This window comes from Morone saxatilis, unplaced genomic scaffold (genome assembly GCF_004916995.1).
Source record: "Morone saxatilis isolate NCDOM2014 unplaced genomic scaffold, NCSU_SB_2.0 Contig9, whole genome shotgun sequence".
NCBI classification, from domain to species: domain Eukaryota; kingdom Metazoa; phylum Chordata; class Actinopteri; family Moronidae; genus Morone; species Morone saxatilis.
Genome location: NW_023340268.1, coordinates 14,844,217 through 14,864,179, shown reverse-complemented (window position 1 = coordinate 14,864,179; position 19,963 = coordinate 14,844,217). Strand labels below are relative to the sequence as shown.

At 43.0% G+C, this 19,963-nt stretch overlaps 1 protein-coding gene across 2 annotated transcripts; it reads right to left on the bottom strand.

The window, feature by feature from the left end:
- Window positions 1-1,661: 1,661 nt before the first annotated feature.
- On the bottom strand, window positions 1,662-19,929 carry tax1bp1a (Tax1 (human T-cell leukemia virus type I) binding protein 1a). Of its 2 annotated transcripts, none has more exons than XM_035681530.1 (17): window positions 19,486-19,929; window positions 18,339-18,553; window positions 14,945-15,047; window positions 13,976-14,166; window positions 13,443-13,598; window positions 10,527-10,675; window positions 9,919-10,012; window positions 9,618-9,803; window positions 9,253-9,504; window positions 8,935-9,126; window positions 8,738-8,810; window positions 8,135-8,652; window positions 6,399-6,485; window positions 5,169-5,355; window positions 4,845-5,053; window positions 3,946-4,028; window positions 1,662-3,189 (listed from the first exon to the last, which is right to left on the bottom strand). In XM_035681530.1, the coding sequence occupies exons 2-17, from the start codon at window positions 18,525-18,527 to the stop codon at window positions 2,979-2,981; spliced, it is 2,880 nt and encodes a 959-aa protein (XP_035537423.1). In that variant the 5' UTR covers window positions 18,528-18,553; window positions 19,486-19,929; the 3' UTR covers window positions 1,662-2,978. The 2 variants fall into 2 exon arrangements, with proteins under 2 accessions (XP_035537423.1, XP_035537424.1); XM_035681531.1 differs by having other exon boundaries at window positions 9,922-10,012.
- Between the last annotated feature and the right edge of the window lie 34 nt (window positions 19,930-19,963).

Sequence of the window (19,963 nt, the reverse complement as noted above, 5' to 3'; positions counted from 1 at the left end):
GGGGAGGGAGGGACGAGAGGGTGGGGGGGTGGTGAAGGGCGGGGGTTGTAATGGTTTCACCCTGGAGGTCGCCAAACGTGTGGCAATGATTTTCTTCTTCACCGCGCCTCCAGAATGTGCAGATGAGTGGATGTACATCGACGGAATGTTTTCATGCATGCTTTCTGTGTCGTGACGAGAGAAACGATGTGTGTCAGAAGAGGGTGGATTCATATTTGAAAGAGATTACCATCTACAACCTGTCATCTGTGTGTGTTGTAGACAAGAGCATTCCAGTTCATTGTGTGTGTGTGTGTGTGTGCGTGCGTGTGTCTGTGTGCGTGTGTGTGTGTTTTCAGCAGTATCCAAGTCATCAGCCTGTAGAGTGTTACTGTATTCTGTGTGTTTCCGTGCTCGGATCATTGTTTTCTGCACCAGGCCGCTGGTTTGGACTCCTGTGGAGCAGGATGGCTGGCTGGCTGGCTGGCAGCCTTGCATCATGTTGTGTAGCAGTGGCCAACTTGTTGCCCTCCTGACTGGGACTTCATCATTCATTGCCTCTAGAAAAACAAGAGCGGTGCAACGCTGCATGCCAAGACACATTGATTCATGACATAATTTCCCTCATCGTGCACAACGTTGTTATTCTGCGGAAGGCTCAAAGCATGAGCTTTTTCTCTTCTGTTCGTGTGATGGGTACAGTGACCTCTGACTCGCACACACCCTCCTGTCCTCCAAGCTGCTATTGCCATGGAAACCATTGAGATAGCATGGCAAAGAGACCTTTCTTAAAAAACTTTACTTGGCACTACCCAACTTGCTTTTTTTCTCTTATTTGTTATGTTTAGTCCCCTAATTTATTTAGGGCATTAAATGAACATATATTAACCCCCTCTTATTGCAGTAATTACCATGCGCCTGTATTGTACTTATAATGCGTTTACGTAGTGTGCTACCTACAGATAAGCACAAATGAGGCCTGAATGACATCCATGTCTATTCTGAAGCCCCAATAAGTGAACCGAGATCTCTAAAATCTTGGTGTCAGTTTCAGAGTACATCTGTGGACTACCCTGAAAGTAACCCTGAGATAATGGTTTGCGTGTGATAGAAAAAGCTCCATTCCTGCCTTTCAGCGTAGGGGAAGAGTTTCCGTGGCTGGGATCAGAGCAGAGACAGACCCGAGATGGAACGGAGACTGAGAGTCTCCCGTTGGGTGCTCTGTCAAACACTCGTAAAACCATCCCCGCTTCACCGACACCGGCGTCACCATGGCAATAGTTTCAGCTTTACACGGGGGCCAATTGCAGTATTACACATATGGTAGAGGAGGAGAGGAGGCTGTGTGCAGAAGGAGGAGATGAGGGAGGAGTTTCAGTATACCGTGTACAGTGAATGTATTGTAACGTGTGTCTGTTGTCAAGTGCTTTTAAATTATATTTTCGTATGTAACGTGGAGACCAATGTTTCCTTTTTGTATGGGGGGACAACAGGTTCTGAGCAGAGTAACTTGTAAATGATGTCAAACTGTCTTTCTATATAAAAGAGAAGCTGCTTAAATGTAAACAGGAAATGACTGAAAAAAAACTGAAAAATAAATTAAAAAGCTCTCTAGCTCGGACTGACTGTCGTTTTATTTCTTCCCTTTTCGACCCAAATAAATCGAAGACATTACAGTTGAATGCATTTAGACAAGCTTACTTTATTCATAAAGATCTTTGCAGTACACACTTCAACCACTGTCCTGACATTCTCACATGAAAAGGGCTGCATCGGACACATGACACACATTTGCCTTGTGATTACTGGGCATGTGCAATTTTTAAAGCCTGAATACAACACTGATGGGTCACTTTGTAATGACAGAAAATAGACAAGCAATGGCATGGAGCCCTGTGGACACACATAAATGACACTCATAATGTGGACCTGCACACTGATTATTATTATTTTTTTTTCACAACTCTAATTTTAAAATGTGGAAGTACTTAACCATAAACATGACCGTAACAGTGTCCTGCAGTCTATTTGCCCAGCTTCTTACCGAAGTAAAACATCATCAATCAGTCACTCGTTCATCACTAAAACATGAGGGAAGTAACAATGCAGGGTCACGACAGTAACTCACAGGTCTCTCCACAACTTATACTCATTTTCATATGTACAGTACATTCAGAATAAAGCCTTATTTAGTGCAGATACATGAAAACGTAGTGCTGTTTTTGTTTAAACCATCTGACGTCTTTGCAAAACACTTACAGCAGTACTGTAGTTTGGGAGAAATCACTTCCCATTCAAGTAAAAAAAAAAAAATCACACCAAATTAATTGACTCTTTTAAGACATCGCATATTCAGATCTCCCTCTGCATTTACACTTAAAAAAAAATCTTTTTCATAATTCTTCTGTCTTTCCGAGCTTTTGAATCGTGGAGAATTAAAAGATGAAGATGTCTTGGCTGCTTTATCACAAGAGAATCCGACTTATAGTTAAAGAAATCTTCAAGGTAGTTAAAGAACGGGGACATTAACGTACTAAAATGTTTTTATCTTCAAAGCCCTGGCTCAAGCTCCTGCTATAATTCACTCTTTTAGCTTGAACTGCAGTAGTTTGAATTGTTTTGAACACAGAATAAATACATGCACTACCAACGGTGCCTTTGCCCCTTGAAGCAGAAAGATGAGCATAAAAATTATACAAAAAAGTAAAGGACCATGGCACTATTCCCGAGTGTTAAAGATCCTTTTACCCACTTGTGTATTAAGGTGAAAGCTACCCTACTTAATAAACATCTTGGTGGAGTAGCCGCCAAAAGACAAACTGCTTCCTTTCAGGAGTCGACTACATTCTTTCTAACCTTTGTCAAGATTGCAAAAAAGTGCTACTGATTGTATATTAACAAGACAACTTAACCGAACCCCAATCAAAATGAACTAATAGCTGACAACATACATTTACCCATACGGTATGTCAGAATACTATGTCTGCCCTCTACGTCCTTCATTCGATCTGCTCGAAGTTAAGCACGTGGCCGTCAAAGTGCGTGAGGACATGCCTCTCGAAGAGCTGCTGCTGACAGTTGAGGGGGAACTGCTCGGAGCAGACTGGGCAGACCTTCCAGTGGCTCTCCACGTGCTGCTCGAAGCTGCGCTGCTCAAAATGGGGTGGGAAGATGACCTCGCATAACGGGCAGCGCCTGTGAACGTTGCTCCTGGAGAAAGAAAAAGAGAGGGTACGGAGACAGGTGAGACAGTTTTGTTATTCAGTTTAGTTAAAACTAGAGTATGTGTGTGTACATATGGCATATATGTATTGTGTATACTGTATATACATATAGTGCATGTGCATACATAAGTGCATACAAATGTTGCTGTAACTGTTAAGTTTGTTACATGTTTTTGAATTTTTGTTTGATACATCAAAACAAACAATGTTTCTTATTTGTAGAAAAATGCAAAGATGAGCAGTTGTTTTTTGTTTTTTTTAACAGAGCTTGATGGATAAATATGACGGTGGTAACATTCAACAAGAAAGTAAACACATTTTTCCAAAAAGGTCAACTATTTAAAGCCCAGGGTAAAACATACAAACATGAGATTTTCAAGTGATACTCTGACGTCATACAATGGGATCAGGAATTTAACCCTTGAATTAACATAATCAAAAAAGTCTGCCACGTTCTTAAGATGTGAAGTCAGCTAGCCACCAATAAACAGGCCAAACAGTTGAGGATTTTCACTTTTATATTTTCATATTAGTCTTGTTTGGCTCACTACTGGCCCAGGGATTAACTGATTTACTGGAAGAACCTCCCTAACCTCTCTTTGCTACTCTTTTGATGAGTTTCTTTGTCTTTGCTTGTGAAATCTAATTTCTTCATCATGTGTCTTTAAGTGAAATGCCTTGATTTTAAAAAGTCTATTCATTCTTAAGCCTATTTTTTTATGTGTGCGGGTAGGCACACTACCTGGAGTCAAAGCAGAAGCTGCTCCTGGCTTCACTACGTCTACTGGACTGATGATCACAGGACGGCTGAGCCCCATCGGCAGCCTATGAAACACAACACAAACACACACAGAAGGATGGGAAATAGTGGCCATCTATTCACTCGGAGAGCTGTATGCACACACACACACACACAACCTTAAAATATGTTAACCAAAAAAGGAGAAAATGGGCAAGTATGTGTTATGTTTCTATTTTAAAGCACAATGTCTCTATTCAGTTTGCTCCGAAACAACCAAAGATGTAATCCGACAGACACAAACTGATCTTAGGTCTGTCCCTTTGCAAAATCTCCCCTAATTACTCTCCAAGCCCTTGTTATCTTCGTCTCTCTCTTGAGCTCCGAGGGAGTGACATTAATTAGAGCTTTATGCAAATGAGTTCAAAGCTTCATCTTTTAAGGGCGAGCAACTATTCCCTTCATTCAGCGAGGAGGAGCACTCCAGAGACAGAGGGAGAGGGATTATCGTGACAGCAATTCTTCGGATGCTGAAAACACAAAGCGAGGGGAGGAAGGCATACGCTGCGATCACAGATAGTTTGTTATGCATTTATGTTGCTTTGATGTATGGGTGAAATTCTACAAAAGGATACCCAGACATACTGCTCTACTGAGATCAAACTGACGCTTGTATTAGTGGTCGACCGATATGGGTTTTTAACGACCGATGTCGGTATTTAGAGAGCTGCTATCAAAACGAAGAAAAGTCATGTATAATTCTATTATACATTGTACATTACCGTCTAATAAACATGGTTATCTTAACATGTAACATGTTGTTTTAAATGGAATTTGTCTATGCAGATGGGTCTGACCGATTAATCTGTCTGTCTATAGCTTGTTTGTTTGTCTGCACTTACATTTTGTGGCTCCTCCTGTGGATGCTCCAGGCTCTCAGGGGGACTCGTGGTGCGGGAGGGCTGGATGCAGACCACCTCTCGGTCCCAGCCTGGTGCCCCAGGGCCTGGGCTCGGGGGTGTGATTGGGGGTGCACAGGGAGGGGCGCAGGGTGGGGCCTCAGGTGGAGGACGGGACATGTGCTCAGGAGACAGAGCAACGTCCACACGGTCTAGAAAAACAGTAAGGCGATGAAGTGTTACCATCCTGATCAGACAGCAGCTTAAGGAGAACAGACAGACGAAGAGCATGAAAGAACTACTGATCAAAGTTTTAACCCTTCCAACCTCGTGTGGTGTCAGTGGAGTAGGGATTGCCGTACTGCAACTCAGCAGGCCTCTGTGGCACCAGTGGTGGAGGAGAGGGGTCCTGAGGGTATGGCAGGGGGTAGCGAAGCACCATCGGCTGCCTCATCTCAGCACCCTGAACGCCAGCTTCCTGCTCCCTCTGTCTGGACACGAAGCGCTGCAGCTCCTGAAGAGGGGACAAGATCCAGTGTCACAGTACCTCAAAGGGATAAACTACATATTGTAAACGGAGATTTCCTGTTACTCAGTATTCTATGCTGTCCAGTTGAGCAAACTTGCATACAAAAAAGCCACATTTTAAACAGATGCTACAGCATAAATACATAGTTCAGACATCTAACACATACTTTCAACACTTTTTCCTTAAGTTCTTAAAAGCTATCTTGAAATTGTTCATACTGTACATATTTTTCATTATTTTCTGTGTTTAAGTACAGTGTCTAGCTGTGATTCTTACTCCAAGCCAACATTATCTGTCTGAAGAGAGAGGGACTGATGAGAATAGCTGTGTGAAGGAAAGTCAGTCAGTGTTTCCATAGAACATTTTCACTGTTGGAACCACACAGGGAGTAAGTATTTTCAGCTCAGAGTTAAGTTTCCCTCTACACTATTTCTGCCCTTTGTGATTATAACTGAAGCAAGAGCATTAGTACCCTACTCATTACTGTAATGGGTGTCAGATTCTGGCTCCCTCTGCTCTGGCTTTGCTGATGGAGGCACTCGCCCTCTCCCTCTTTTACCTCCCTCCTTCCTCTCGCTATTCCTCCCCTGACGTCCTCTCTTGATGACTTCATTAGTGCGCTGCTATCAGGTTTAACATTTAAACCAGGGTTGGTAAGGTGAAACAGACACGTCGTGTGGCATTTGCACTGTCTAATGGCACTGTACCGGTGGGCAAAAGAAGCAAGTATAGATGTATTAATTAGTGGGTGGTGGGGAGTATGGAGAAGGGAAGGAACGGCTACAGAAGGAGTACACTGCACTGAAGTGCTGCACATAATTGAATGTGATGGTATTGCTATGGAATTCAACTGAGAGCCTACATTATCTACATTTCTCCTGTCAGAAGCTATATGTTCAGATCTCTGTAGTTTAAATTCAGGTGGCTTATCTAAAATAAAATGATAACCCTAATTCACATTCATTATCAAAAACTGCTCTGTTTCAATTGTGAAGAACCGATATATAAATGGTGTGCTGCTGCTTTACCTCCTGTAGTTGCTCCTTGTCTCTGAGGGCCTGGGCCAGGTTGCGTTTCAGCTCCGTCACCTCGCTGGCTCGCTCTGCCATCTGCACCTACAGACGGGGCACCAGAAAAACACAGTACCATCAGGGCACAGTTAATAACAGATCAGATTTCCTTAAGAGGATATAGATGCCAGCATCAATAATTACTTGTTAATTTCATTTTAATTACTGATTAATCTTACCTACTCTCTCGATTAACTGATACATCTTCTACTCTATAAAATGCCAGAAAAAGGTGATCACAATTTGGCCAAGTCAACTTAAAATCTCTTGTTTTTGCCTTGTCATTCACATTTAATTTATAACCTTGTTGATAATTTTTTTGTGGAGTAATTCATTAATAAACTAATTGTTGTTGTTGTAATAAACTAAAAGAAATGTATTATTGATTCACTGTTCACATCCCCTGCTTCCAGGTTGGATTTCCACTCCATTTGTGTCAACTGACGAAGAGGAATACCAGTAGGCATACACACAGGCAAGCGAGTGAACATAATATTTGGTCAGTTGAGTTTTATTTAACCTGGCGCAGCGTCAAATGTGTGGTGCTTACAGTAAAACACACTGCGAAAGCCAAAGAAACAGGGTCAGTGTCCAGGGCAGGCTGGAGGAGCACTGCAGAGGAGAGCAGACCGGGGGATCGTAGTAAATCTCTTACTTTCTAACAGCACTGACCCTGTGGGATAGTTTACATGACTAGTTGCCTGCTCTTCTCTCATTTCATCCCATTACAAAGGTTCCAAATCCCCTCCTCTCCCGGTTTCTCTTTCTGCTTCATGTCTGTCTATCTTACTTTTTTCACTCTTAAATTCTGTTTGCCTCTTTTGCTTTCCCCTCCGTCATTCTCTTTCATCTGCCTTTGTCCTCTCTCGCTCTCCCCCTCTTCCATAAATTTACGGCGCAGCATTAGAGGGTTAAGTTCAGGTGAAGGGATTCTGCAACAGTGTAACCCCCCCTCCGCCCCTCTCCCTGTCTATTCCTCTCCCTCACCCATCCTCTGGGTGGCTGATGTAAACAGCCGTAAAGCACTGCGCTCTGCGGCTGCCTCTCTTGTCAGTCTCCGGGGCCATTAAGAGCGGCTCGGGGCCCGGGGCATTCGCCTCAGACAGGAGACTCTATCAAAGACAGGGGAGAGCCTTATTTACAGCGGCGATAAACACACACTCACTCATGGAGATTAAATGCTGGTAAGTACTTTGGCGGACATTTGCACGCAAAATGCAAGAGACCCACGTAGTCGCACCAAGTTCATATTGAATCACACACACACACACACCACACGACACACACAACCACACCACACACAACACCACACACACACCCACACACACACACCAACCCACACACACACACACACAATCCAAGTGCTGCATGACTTTCCCTGAGTCAACAATGGTAAGACTATTTTTGATTTTTAAGATTTATTAAATTGAGCAAGAAAAATGTATTGATTCCAGCCTGTCAAGTGTGAAGATTTTCTCTTTGTTCTTGTTTTACAATTTTTGGAATTGTTATTGTATTGTTTGACATAATCTTTGTGAGGAAAGAGGAATTAATGATTAGCATGATTAGCAATGCTATGATTAGCATTTTCCTTTTACTATTTTGGGACATTTTATGAACTAAATCAACTAAGTCTAAAAGAGGAGCACTGATCCCTCATACTTCCATCCACTCTGCATAAGTGTGCGTCTTACTCTGAATCGTTCTTCCTCGTTGGCGAGCCGCTGTTTGAGTGTCTCATTGATCGCACACTGCTCCCTCCACTTCTCTTCCATCATCGCCAACTCCTCCTCCACCGAGCGAGTCTGTTCCTTCTCTGCCTCTCCCATGCTCGTCCCTTCCACCTCCAGCGGCACCTGCTCCTCTGCGACATCTCTCACTTTCTCTGCCTTCCCTGACATTTCCGCCTCGCTGTTCTCTTCGGCACTCTGCCTCTCGTTCTCCACCTCCACCCAGCTCGCCATCCTCAGGCTCTCCTCCGGCAGGCTGTACTTTTTCTCCTCTTTCTCTTTGTCTTCTTTCTGTCTGACCTCTCCTTGGTTTAATTCTCCCTCAGCCTCCACCTCGGCCCTGTCATTTGGAATCTTATCTCTCTGCATTTCTTCCTTCTCTGTGCTGATGTATGCGCCAGCATGTGTGGTTTCACTGTTACTAAGTTCTGGAGTGATTGTCATCTCAGCGACTTCTTGTAGGACTGCAGAAGCTATATTCCCTGTAAAAACACACAAAGTAAGAGTCAAACTCACAAGATTACATAGTCAGTACGACAGTCTTTGATTTAATTCTTGTGTGTATACCTCCTGTTGGTGACTCTGGACTAGGGGTCAGTGGCTCCTGTGTTGTCTCAGTGGATGCATTTCTCTTTGGCTCCTGCAAAAATACAAATAACAACAATGTATCAACAAAAAGTAAATGTAATTGGTTTAGGGATAAATTGACCTGTGTGTTATATTTCTTTTTTCTTTTCACATGACTTTTACTGCACGGCACTCACCCCCTGTGACTCAGTAGTGTTTAGTTTGGCCACCTGCCTGCGGAGGCGCTGACACTCCCGGTACTTCTCCTTGTAGTGTTCAGCAGCCATATGAAGACGCAGCTTCAGCTCCTCCACCTCTCTTTGCAGCTCGGCCTCTGCCTCTGACACCACCAAGATGCTGGGTGTCATCTCCCCACTGGTCCCAACACCCTGGGAGAGAAGGAAATTAAGAGGAAATTTTGAAACACAATGTGAAAATTCCCACAGGAAAATGGTTTGCTTTAGAGTTCTCGCAGCCATTGGCATTGATACCGAATAAGGAAGTCGGACACTGACCACTTCCTTCTGTGCAGTGCTCCTCATGCGGTCTAACTGGCTCTCCATACGTTGGCACTCGGCCTGAGCATCAGCTAGACTGGCACGGAGCTTGTCGGCTTCCAAGCGGGCACGGTACAGCTCAGTCATCGTGTGGTCACGTGCACTGGCTGAGTCGCGGAGCTCCGAGGCCAGGAGGGAGGCCTGCTGCCGGGACGCCTGGAGCTGCTCCTCTGCCTGACGGAGATGCTCACGCACACGGGCCAGCTCTGCCTGAAGACATGTAGAGGGAAAATGATATATATGAACTGGTTTTACTATGCAGGTACACACATGAATGCTAACACACAAGATAACAGACAAACATTTCAGACAACCACTATTACCTTGTCAGCCTTGTGTGCCAGCAGCTCTTTCTCCAGGCTGTCCCGCTGGGCAACGCAGGCCCTGAGCCTCTCCAGCTCCTCCTGGAACTGGGCAATGGTCACCTCCCGGTTCAGCTCCACTGCCTTCAGCATCTGCAGCTCTGCACTCAGCTTAGTGTTCTCCAGCTCGGTGCTGCGCAGGTGGGCCTACACACGAGACAACACAGAGAAAATGCAAAAATCAGAAGAAAGAATTACACAGGCTTTGTTAGTCAAAATGCACCTTTTCCTTCAGCCAGCCTGTTAGCTCTGATCAGCCTACCACCTTGTAGAGGTCTCTCTCGTCCTTCTCGTTCTTCAGCTGGCTCTCCAGGCTGTCTCTCTCTGCTGTCAGCTTCTTCAGACGGTCACGCAGACTGTGACAAAAAAAGAAAATAACTTTGGTACACTTTTCCTATCCACCGACATTATTATAGTACACTCATTTTCAAGCTATTCATGCAACTGTTTATGGACTAAGAGGACAACTTCAGAAGTATTTTTTAATTATACTACTATGTGTTAACAAGGTTCTAAATTATTAACCACAACCCACTGAATGTCAGCTAAATCTGTTTTTGCCAAAAGGCTATGCTGCATGGTCACCACCCCCTAATCCATCATCTAAGGGGGTTGAGGAAGTGACAAGCATTTAATGCAATGCACTACAATATCTGTGGAATAAATGCTAGCTTTGTTAAGCTTATTTTTAAAATTGACTGTGTCAGGGGTTGGCTGTGGTTTGTTATTTGTGTGGAATGATGAAGATGTCGAGGAAGCCGAAGGCAGGAAAGAAATTCTCCTCAAACACAGTCAGTTTAACGATCATGTCCTCAAACAAACAGATCAGTTTGGATGATTGATGGTCACGTGTTTGCATTCTCTACTCACCAGTCAAGCTCCGTCTCCTTTTGCAGGCCTCTCTGGGTGACTCCCAGCAGGTCCTCCTCCAGCTGGCGGACCCGGTCCGTGGCCTCTGTCAGCCTCCTCCTCACCTCCTCCCTCTCCTCTGACAGGCCCTGCGACGAGCGCAGCAGCTCCTGCGCGACAGAGAAGCAGCTGTGGATCACTGTGACAGGCTCTACCAGCCAATCACAGCCGCTGCATGAGCGAGCTGAACTTGGCAGAGAAGGAGAGCTGAACAAAGTCTTTTGCAATACTCATGATTAATCACAGATGGTAAGATTTCATGTGATCTGTGGCAGTCATGTTGCATATGTAGTACATATTATATGTCACCCTGCCATATATATTTGTTTCTATGCACCTTGTATTTATGATTTATAGCTAGGCTCAGTTGCCACAAACTAAAACTACTTCAACAGCCTTCATCAAGGAAATGTATCATGAAGGTTTTGTTGCATAGAAATTTGCACTACTGGACTTATTATTTTTTGCACATGTATAATGGTATAAATGGATGTGTACTGTCCATAATATTGTAATGTATAAATGAAAAGTAACTTTTAAATCTCATTTTATTCAGTTTTTTACATTTTATTCCACTGTGAATTGTTATTTTTTTCTGTTTCTCAGCTCTACAGCCTGTTTCTAGTGCAGCTGTAACATGAGTTCTCCCTCAGGGGATCAATTTAGTCTCATCTTATTAATCACAAATCACCAGTTATCATGAGTAATCATGACTCATGTGAGCCTTTTGACTGACGCAAAACACACATTCATTATCTGAAGTTAGGGTTAGGGTTAGAGTGAAACAGTATGTGGTGAACGCATGCAAGAAAAACCTGTCTAGTATCAGCAAACTCAAATTCCTGCGAGCGTAAGGTCTGTTTTCTCCATGCGGTGGGCCTGCCGAGGAAAGGCCTTGTTTGAACTTGCTGCTAATCAGCAGTGAAGGACATTAAATCATCCACAGCAAATATTGATGACAGAACATACCTCTCTGAACACGCCCTCCTTTCTATCTGTAGCGTGCGCACACATATACTCACTCACACATACATGGGAGCTATACAAAAACTGACACATAGCTACACATTTGGACATATGGAGACAGACAGCTAGCAAAGTACAGCCATCAATCCGAAACAGACACAGAGCGCACATGCATACACCAACGCATACTCCGGCCTGTCTCCCTCTGGGCTTGGCTCTGCAGAGATTACTGTATGATTTTTATGGCTGGCGTTTGGGAAGCACTTTAGCAGTGCATAAAGACCTTATAAAAAGTGTAGTCGTAAAATTAGCAGCCACAAAATATGTACTTATGTTTTCATGTTAAACTTAGGACATTTTCATCAGCATGGCATGAGCTACACCTAGTGTAAATGGTCTACAAAAAGAGACACACACCTACTCACACAAGTCGTATATCTACAGATGAACATGCCTGTTGAATGAAAAGCAGCACGGTAATAACAGTGTGTGTGTGTGTGCGTATTACCACGTAATTTATGGCGATTTTGTCAAGAGCAGCGGACTAACTCAAAGCAGCCTGCTCCTACTCTGAGCCTAGATCAGAGGGCTGCACTAGGGGGCGATAAGAGACTGGATTCAAACTCACACACCTCTTGGCAAGTTTGAGTGTTTCACCCCCCCCAACAACCCCCTCTGCTTTCATTGAGATTCCTTGAGTTGACTGTTTTTTAGGTGTGTGTGCCAAGTTACTGCTTATCAAATGAGCATCTCAAAATCTGACTCATCCTAGTGAGTGAGTGAGTGAGTGAGTGAGTGATGGGGGGGGGGATCTAAAAAAAGTAGATTCAACTTCTGTAGAAATTGAAAACACTAAAATTCTGATTAATGTTCCAAAATATATATTTGTTTTCTTTACTTCAGCAAAAGAACTCGTTGAAAATTGAGTGAGAAAGAGAAGGACAGACTGACAGACAGACAGGGGAGAAAATAGACAGTGAGAAAGCAGTGGCCACTGAATCGCGTGACTGAGTGGTGTTTGTCCCTGAGGCTGGGCAGGGCCCTTTTTTTCAGGCAGGCGGTTTTGCGGACTACCCTCCTCTCATTCCACACACAGACTAAAAGGGTTTGCAAGCGGGTGGCATAATGAGTGTGTTTGTGCTTGAGTGTGTGTGTGCACGCTTGTGCATGTGTGAATGCACATTAGAGGGGGCCCTGTGGTGCGGAACCTGAATGCGAGTGTGAGAGAGAAGGGGGGCCGTTTGTGTACGCGTATGAGCGTGTGTGTGTTTGTGTGTTTGACGTCATGTTTGTTCACTCTGTGGTTGCGATGGCATCGTCCCTGACGCCAGATGCCCAAGAAAACTGCGACCCAATTCCGTTCTGGCCCACTGAGACAGATCGTTAAAGAGGGTGAGAGAGACTGGCGTGCACACACACACACACACAATGTGTCTCTCAAACATGGACACAGATTATTCATAAATTTGGCCCTTTGAAGTTTTCAGACCTGTGATCACTGGTGAGGAACCGGCTCCACACACATGTGCAAATAGAGACTAGTCTGTTTATGTACACACCACACCCCCACACACTTGCATATATTTGCACATACACAAACACATTAAAACACACCTTAAGTCTCACTGTCTCAGTTGTTGGAGCATTTTTTGTGTTAGCTGCCTAACTAATTGAATTATTGAAAGAATGTATTTTTTATTTTGACTTTGAATTAAAAAGCAGTAATTCTTTCTCTATGATGGTTAATTAGATGATGATGATCACCTGTGATAGAAGGAGGTGGTGGAACAGAGTTTCTACTCAATGTTGCACAAATAACTCGAACTTAAACACCAAATTTAATTATATACATGCATTCACAAACCATATCTATTATATCCAGATATAATACAGACCACTACTCTCTCCAACCTGGTTGTGTGTCCGCAGCAGCGAGCACGTCTCCCTCTCCTGCTCCCTTTCCCTGGCCAGTCGTTTCTGCTCCTCCTGCAGCTGCTGTTTCTCCTCCTGGAGGATACGCATGGCCTTCATCAGCTCCCTGCGCTCCTGCTGTGCCTCCTCCACATGCTGCCAGGCAAGAGGGAAGTTATGGGTAGAGAAAAAGAATGATACCTGTTCCTTGAAGATTTTTTAGTCTTCAAGGATTAAAAGATTAAGATTAAGAGTCACTTAGTTTGGTCATTTTTATTACAGTTAGTTGTCAGATGCACATTTGTCTAGAGTTTTATATAAAATTAATTTTGGTTTGTACGATATAGTGTGGGTTGGGCCTACGGCAATCTAGAAGTACAGTCATTTAATAGCTTATTAATGCCAATACTCAGAGAGTTCAGAGGTCACACTCTGGTACAAAACAGAACCTCTTGATTCTGGTGGGGATCTAGTACCTATTATCTAGTATCCAGTATCTAGTACCCTATGGGATCCTTTACATTTTGCCGTACCTCTAGCAAGCCAGTCTTGGTGGTGACGACCAGTATGTCTGAGTTGCTGTCATCCTCTGTAACAGTCAGCAGCTCTTCGGTGGGCGTGGCTGACCTGAACTGGAAGGGCGTGCTGGCTCCCCTGATATCACCAGCATGTGTGACGTAACAAAACTGGTAGAACTCTCCATCGGATTTAGGAACATAATAACCTACAAAGAGATAAAGAGTGTGTGTGTTTGTGTTAAATTCTCTTTTTATTTTTTTCTTCTAATAATTCATACTTTCAATTAAAAACTACATTCATACTTTTTCAGATATATTCAACTTTTCAATCCCATTCACAGTAATTATATTTTTTCCACTTTTCCAACTAGAATATTTCTTCAGTTTCTAAATAGAAATTAAAGCCAGCATTTCAGCGTCAGCTTTTCAACAGCCAGCATTCACACCCCCAGATCCTTCAGAAATTGCCTTCTCTAGAAGTTGACCAAGCTAGAAATGTTCTTTTTTTATTTTATTTAATAGTCACTTAATCAAGAAGCACTTATTTCATTTAACACTTCTACAATGTCTTCACACACAGTGCTACACTGTGAGATTTCACTGGAGCACATCATTCGCATGTTAGGCCTGGTTCTCTAAGACGGAGGAGTAAGTACAGAACATCCGGCAGCCAACCGGTTTTACTGACTACTGACACACCACAGCATGCTCTCATATTTTCACTGTGTAATATCTGACCGTTCCAGGCCCAGTAAAACCAGTTTGCAGGCCCTCAACCTGTGTGTGTGTATGTGTGTGGTTTGAGAGGTGCTCAGGTCCCAGGCCGTCGTTTGCGGTTGTGTTCCCTTATTAAATAAAAGTGCTGGTTTTTATACGCGCCGTAAAATGGAGGAGTTACTTTGGAATACCCTGGGTCTGTATAGTGGTTTACATAGTCTGTGTGTGTGTGTGTGTGTGTGAGTGTGAGTGTGTGTGTGTGTGTACCTTGAAACACCACAGTCCTGTGTATGTTACTTCCTGGTTCGTAGTTTTCAGGCATAGGAGACCAAAGGAATGTGTAGTAATCTCTGGCTGTGCTCCAACCCACCTGAGTATGTAAACAGTATGTAAACCACAACGGAAATATTGATCCACAACAGAAAATAGCGCCCAACTGGACGATGTAAAGCATAATATTTAGTGGGAAAAAAAATCATGACTCACATTTTGTTCTGAATTAACATAAACAGTTAATAACCAGATGACATTACTACTTGTCATGATTCGATTTAAAAAAAAAAAAAAAACACACACTAAATAAAGAAAGCTGGAGGATTATATACTATGTTCAAGGCAAGAATGGAAACATTTAAAACCATGCCCCCTCATTCTTCCACACACCACCGCTTCCTCCTCTTTCCTTCCGCTCAGTTCCTGCCCCTTTTGGGCTCACACAAAAGAGGGGCAGCAAAGGTGTGAGAATGGGGTGGTAGGGCAGGGGTGTGTGTGGCTTTGCATGCGTGTACACACATGCGCAGACTCGTGAGTCGGCAGAGAACAACCCACGTGGAAATGAGAAGAGGGGGAAAGAATAAGAGCGAGGGAAGAAAAGGTGAAAATTTTACACAAAATGGCAAGGGAAATGTAATTCCATGGATTTCATGTGTTGTTAGGTGACAGATGATGAAAGGGAGTTGTGAACATCATAACTCAGGTCCTGCGTCGTAAATCTGTCGCACACAACCGCACACTCTCCCTGTCTGGACCACTCACGCACACACGCACAAACACTCACACACACATACCTCGTTTCAACTCACATGTGCAATACATGTTTGTGATGTTACATAACTGCACTTCAGCTGTGGATAACTCTACCACTTGTGGTACTATGAGACTTTTTTTTTTTACATTTTAAAATTGGAGAAAAGTGGTGCAAGAGAAAGTTTCCCGTTTGGACAGCTGCCACATAGTAATCATATAATATTACATGTTCAGACAGTTGGTTGACTATGCTATACTTGAAATTATAGGATCCACCAGAAACTAGGAGGGGTTACTTACTTTTGTTGAGTTTTAAATGAGCCATAACTTTTTTAAAGATTAAATAATAACATGCCGGTAAATTTTTCCCATCTTCACATAAAACCATTTCTGCAGTTAAATATTTAAATAAACAACAATCTAATTAACAGTTAAATAACTTTATTAACTAAAATTAAATAAAAATAAAAATAAGAATAGAATACCTGACGAAGCAATGTGAAGCTTTAACTGGCAACAGTAAATCAACCGAGCTACTCAAAACATTTGTCAAAATTTATGTTTCAATAATGCTGTTGCATGATACCTAATTGTAGTGTTTGTCTTATCCACCCATTACACTTAGTATAATACTATTCCAAACAAATGCTTATTTTCAGTGGGAAAACCAGGGCCAAGAACATTCTTTCCACATCCAGCAGTATCTTAGTGAGAGGCTAGCTGATAGACTCCTGCCAACTTTTCTTGTGTGCTCACGTGTGTTTGCTTAAGACAGAACAGACATAAATAATTTTGCTAATTGCAGAGTGGAGTTGACTGACATTTGGTTAGGTATGGTGTGGCATTCCAACACAGGAGTGATGTTATAAAATAATCACAGGCAAAGCAGCTATCAATCATTCAGCCAAGGTGTGAGGGAACAGCACGATGACACGTTAATTATACACTTACACAACGGGTTTCTCCCTGCTGCCCCAACAAACATGCCACAACCAAAAACCTCCACGGGGCTTTTTTAGGAAACGGTGTATGTGTGCGTCAGACATCAAACTCAAACTAAAATATGCTTTCACTTGACAGACAAAGGAAAACAACAAAGGCAATTTACTGGTGATTTACAGAAAAAATGTCACCATTTTGGAAAACAAAAGAAAACATGTCTAGCTTGATTAGAGTCTACTCTGTGGATGTTTACTGTGTATACACTGAATGTGAATAATGTCTGAGTGCACCATCCTCTAGGAGCAAGTTTGTTATGCCATTATTATTGGACTATGCACATTTTCAGCCACTAGGGGGTGTCTGCGCACAACTCAAATGAACAGTGGCTGTCTGTGCAGTCTGAGTCATCATCATAGCAAGTCAGCTGTATTGCTTAGTCTGTCTCTCCGGAACAGGTAACGCCTATAGATGTGAAGGGTAAGATGGGGGAAATGCTCTCTCCCTGAGTCATCTCTGCACAAAGGTTTTGCCTCTGGGAGGCAAAAAGACTTTTGAAGAACTTTTGAAGAACATTTATTTACATGATGATCATCATCATTGCTCAGTGGGAAAGTCCAATCTAAATGAATCGTTTTTAATAATTCACCAACCTGTTGATTTTGACATTAGAGTCCCCAAACACTCCAACAAACTTCAAGCCTTCATTAGCATTTGAATGGTGTCATGACTTCATTTTTATTATAATCAAAGTGGATGATTAGTATTTGTAAAAGCAAACATAATTACTGACCCCCTGATACATGCCCCACTGAAAAAAAAGAAGAATCAAGTGAAATGGTTTATCCTAATAATATATAAATACACACACTGCCATGTTTTTCCAAGAATGAAATTGATAAAAATCTATGAAAACACAAAAAGACAGACATGTACGTCAAAAGGATTAAAGATGTGGGGTCTGCTTGTGCCCTGACATGAAGCACCAACCATCAAACAGGTTTCATTAGCATGGATTACAACAATTAAATTTTCCAATTGACTTTTTTCCATATAAACCCAGCATCTTTATACCTTTTTAATTGAGCTGGTGGATTTGAAGTCAGTTCTTAAACAACAATAAAATGTTTGTCTTTTGACTTTACGAGACATTAAGTTTCCTAATTCACATTTCCTGCTAATTACGTGTGAGATTTGATGGCCTTGATAAAAGAGCGGAGCGTAGGGTGGTTAGCAGGAAGCAGAGAAAAGACTGATGGAAAGACGGAGGGGAACGAACAAGTGAAGTGGGGGGAAAAGAGGTCCTAATAAGAATCAGAGTGGTTCATAAAGAGCACCAAATGTTTGCCCCCCAGCGAGACCTACTGCAACTGGCCCACCATGTACACTCTTCCTCTTTCTGCATGCAAAGCAACCACACCAAAGCCTGTGGTGAGGTATAAGGCATGTAGTGAAGAGCTGAACCATTAGTGTCAAGGCGGATGTATGTGTTAATGTGCCAACTGCAAACCCATGGCCAATTAATAAAATCCTAACACATAATACATGTCAGAAAACACTTATGTAATTGGCTGGGAATAGTTCCAATTACTAAATATCTCTTTGTAACATAAATGATTCAGATTAATAAAAGCCTGGTCCTTGATTGATCATGCTGCACAATGTCTTTGAAGCAGCTGCGGTGTGCGTGATGTACCTTGAAGATGCCCACCCAGTCTTTGGGGTGGGGAGAGATGTAAGGGGTCAGGGTGTAGTGACACTCCAGGGGTGCCTGGGGCAGGAAACTCTTCCCCACATTCTGGAAGATTACGTGGGCAAAGTTGGACGTTTCCATGACGCTGACACTGCTGCCTGGTGACGAGTCCACCACCTGGAACGATGACATTGTATCCTGTTGGTCACTTCATTTGTCTGTAAGACAAAAGGGCAGATGACAGAGAAGTTGAGGAAATTATTTGTTTTTAAGTTGCGCACACACACAGCAAAAATGACAAATTACATTAAAATGGATTCATAGAGCAGGTTTGCAATGGAAGGGACTCTAGTGTAAGTTTCCACACCATCTCAGACAATATATAACCAAGCAGTGACGTGGCGCATATACCCACCTCTAGGCGGGGTATTCCTAAATAGAGGGTGTTGTAAAGCTATCAGAGGCAACTTTGTGATTTTAGGCCGTATAAATAAAATGTGACTCGACTTAAAATAGGCCACCCAGACAACTGGCTCACTGTCCTAAAATGGCAACAAGCCTGGGCCCTGGGAAACCAATCTTACAGATGACCGATGAGCTTTGTGACGGGCTATAAAGCAGATTAGTACAGATTTGACTCTCCATCCTAATGGAGTATTTTTGTGGTGTGGTATTGTACTTTTACCTAAATGATGCAACTGCTTTGCATCGCTGTCATCCATCCGTTCATCTCCTCCTGGATGAGAATAAAGCTAACACAACCAACCCTCCTGCCCCACATCCCTCCCTTTAAACCAACGCTGGACTCCTCAGTGAGCTAAACGAAAGTGAAAGTGACTCAAGTCATGACTGATGCTCAATTCAGCTAACCAGCTAACGTAACATCGTCTGCACACTGAGCCCACAGCCACCAACGCATAGAAAAGGTTTTTACGAAAGAGCTAAGTCACAGCTATGCCACATAAAAGACGCCCAGTTAGCCAGAGGATAATCTCATTGACGGTGGCTAGGCAGCTAAGGTTAGCTCGTGAACAGGCCATGTCGTGTCAAGTCACTGGCTAGCAAAACATTATCCTAGTCGGTGGGCTAGCTTGCTGACACAAACCACGAACATGACAGGCGGTCATTTAGTCTGAAATGGAAACAATACCCTTTTCATATGAACTCCACTTGCGTGAAAGACGCAATGTCCGCCGGACAGGCCGATGTTTTCGCCACTGTCCCCGTTGTTGTCAAAGCTCTGACGATGATGCGTCTCTTCCTGAAGGAGCAAATGATGCTGAACTTCCGGGATGCTGAGCAGTACCAGTGACGAAGAGGATGAAGAGGATGAAGAGGATGCTCGGGGGGGTTGGTTTGGGGGTAGCAGATGCCTCTACGACTGGAGAAAACTCATATTACTTAAGTTACCTAAATCCGTTTACCAATACACGTCCCTTGCTTTATAGATTCGCATCCCTGCTGAATTAAAACAACATCACAGGGTAGCTTAAGTCTCTAACTATGTGCCATTCATTGCAACATTTATATAGTAGAGTACATATAATTGTATTGTCATTAAATACGTTGATTTTACGTGTTTGTTATTTTAGAGGCATTGCTGTACTCACACAGGCGGCTAAAGGGCA

Bases quoted from the DNA above. Each gene is read 5' to 3' on its own strand.
- tax1bp1a (XM_035681530.1), bottom strand. From the start codon at position 18,527: ATGTCATCGTTCCAGGTGGTGGACTCGTCACCAGGCAGCAGTGTCAGC. The intron at 6,486-8,134 runs GTAAGACGCACA...CCCCGTCTGTAG, and splicing joins ACGAGGAAGAACGATTCAGA to GTGCAGATGGCAGAGCGAGC. The intron at 3,190-3,945 runs GTAGTGTGCCTA...TTCTTTCTCCAG, and splicing joins AGCTTCTGCTTTGACTCCAG to GAGCAACGTTCACAGGCGCT.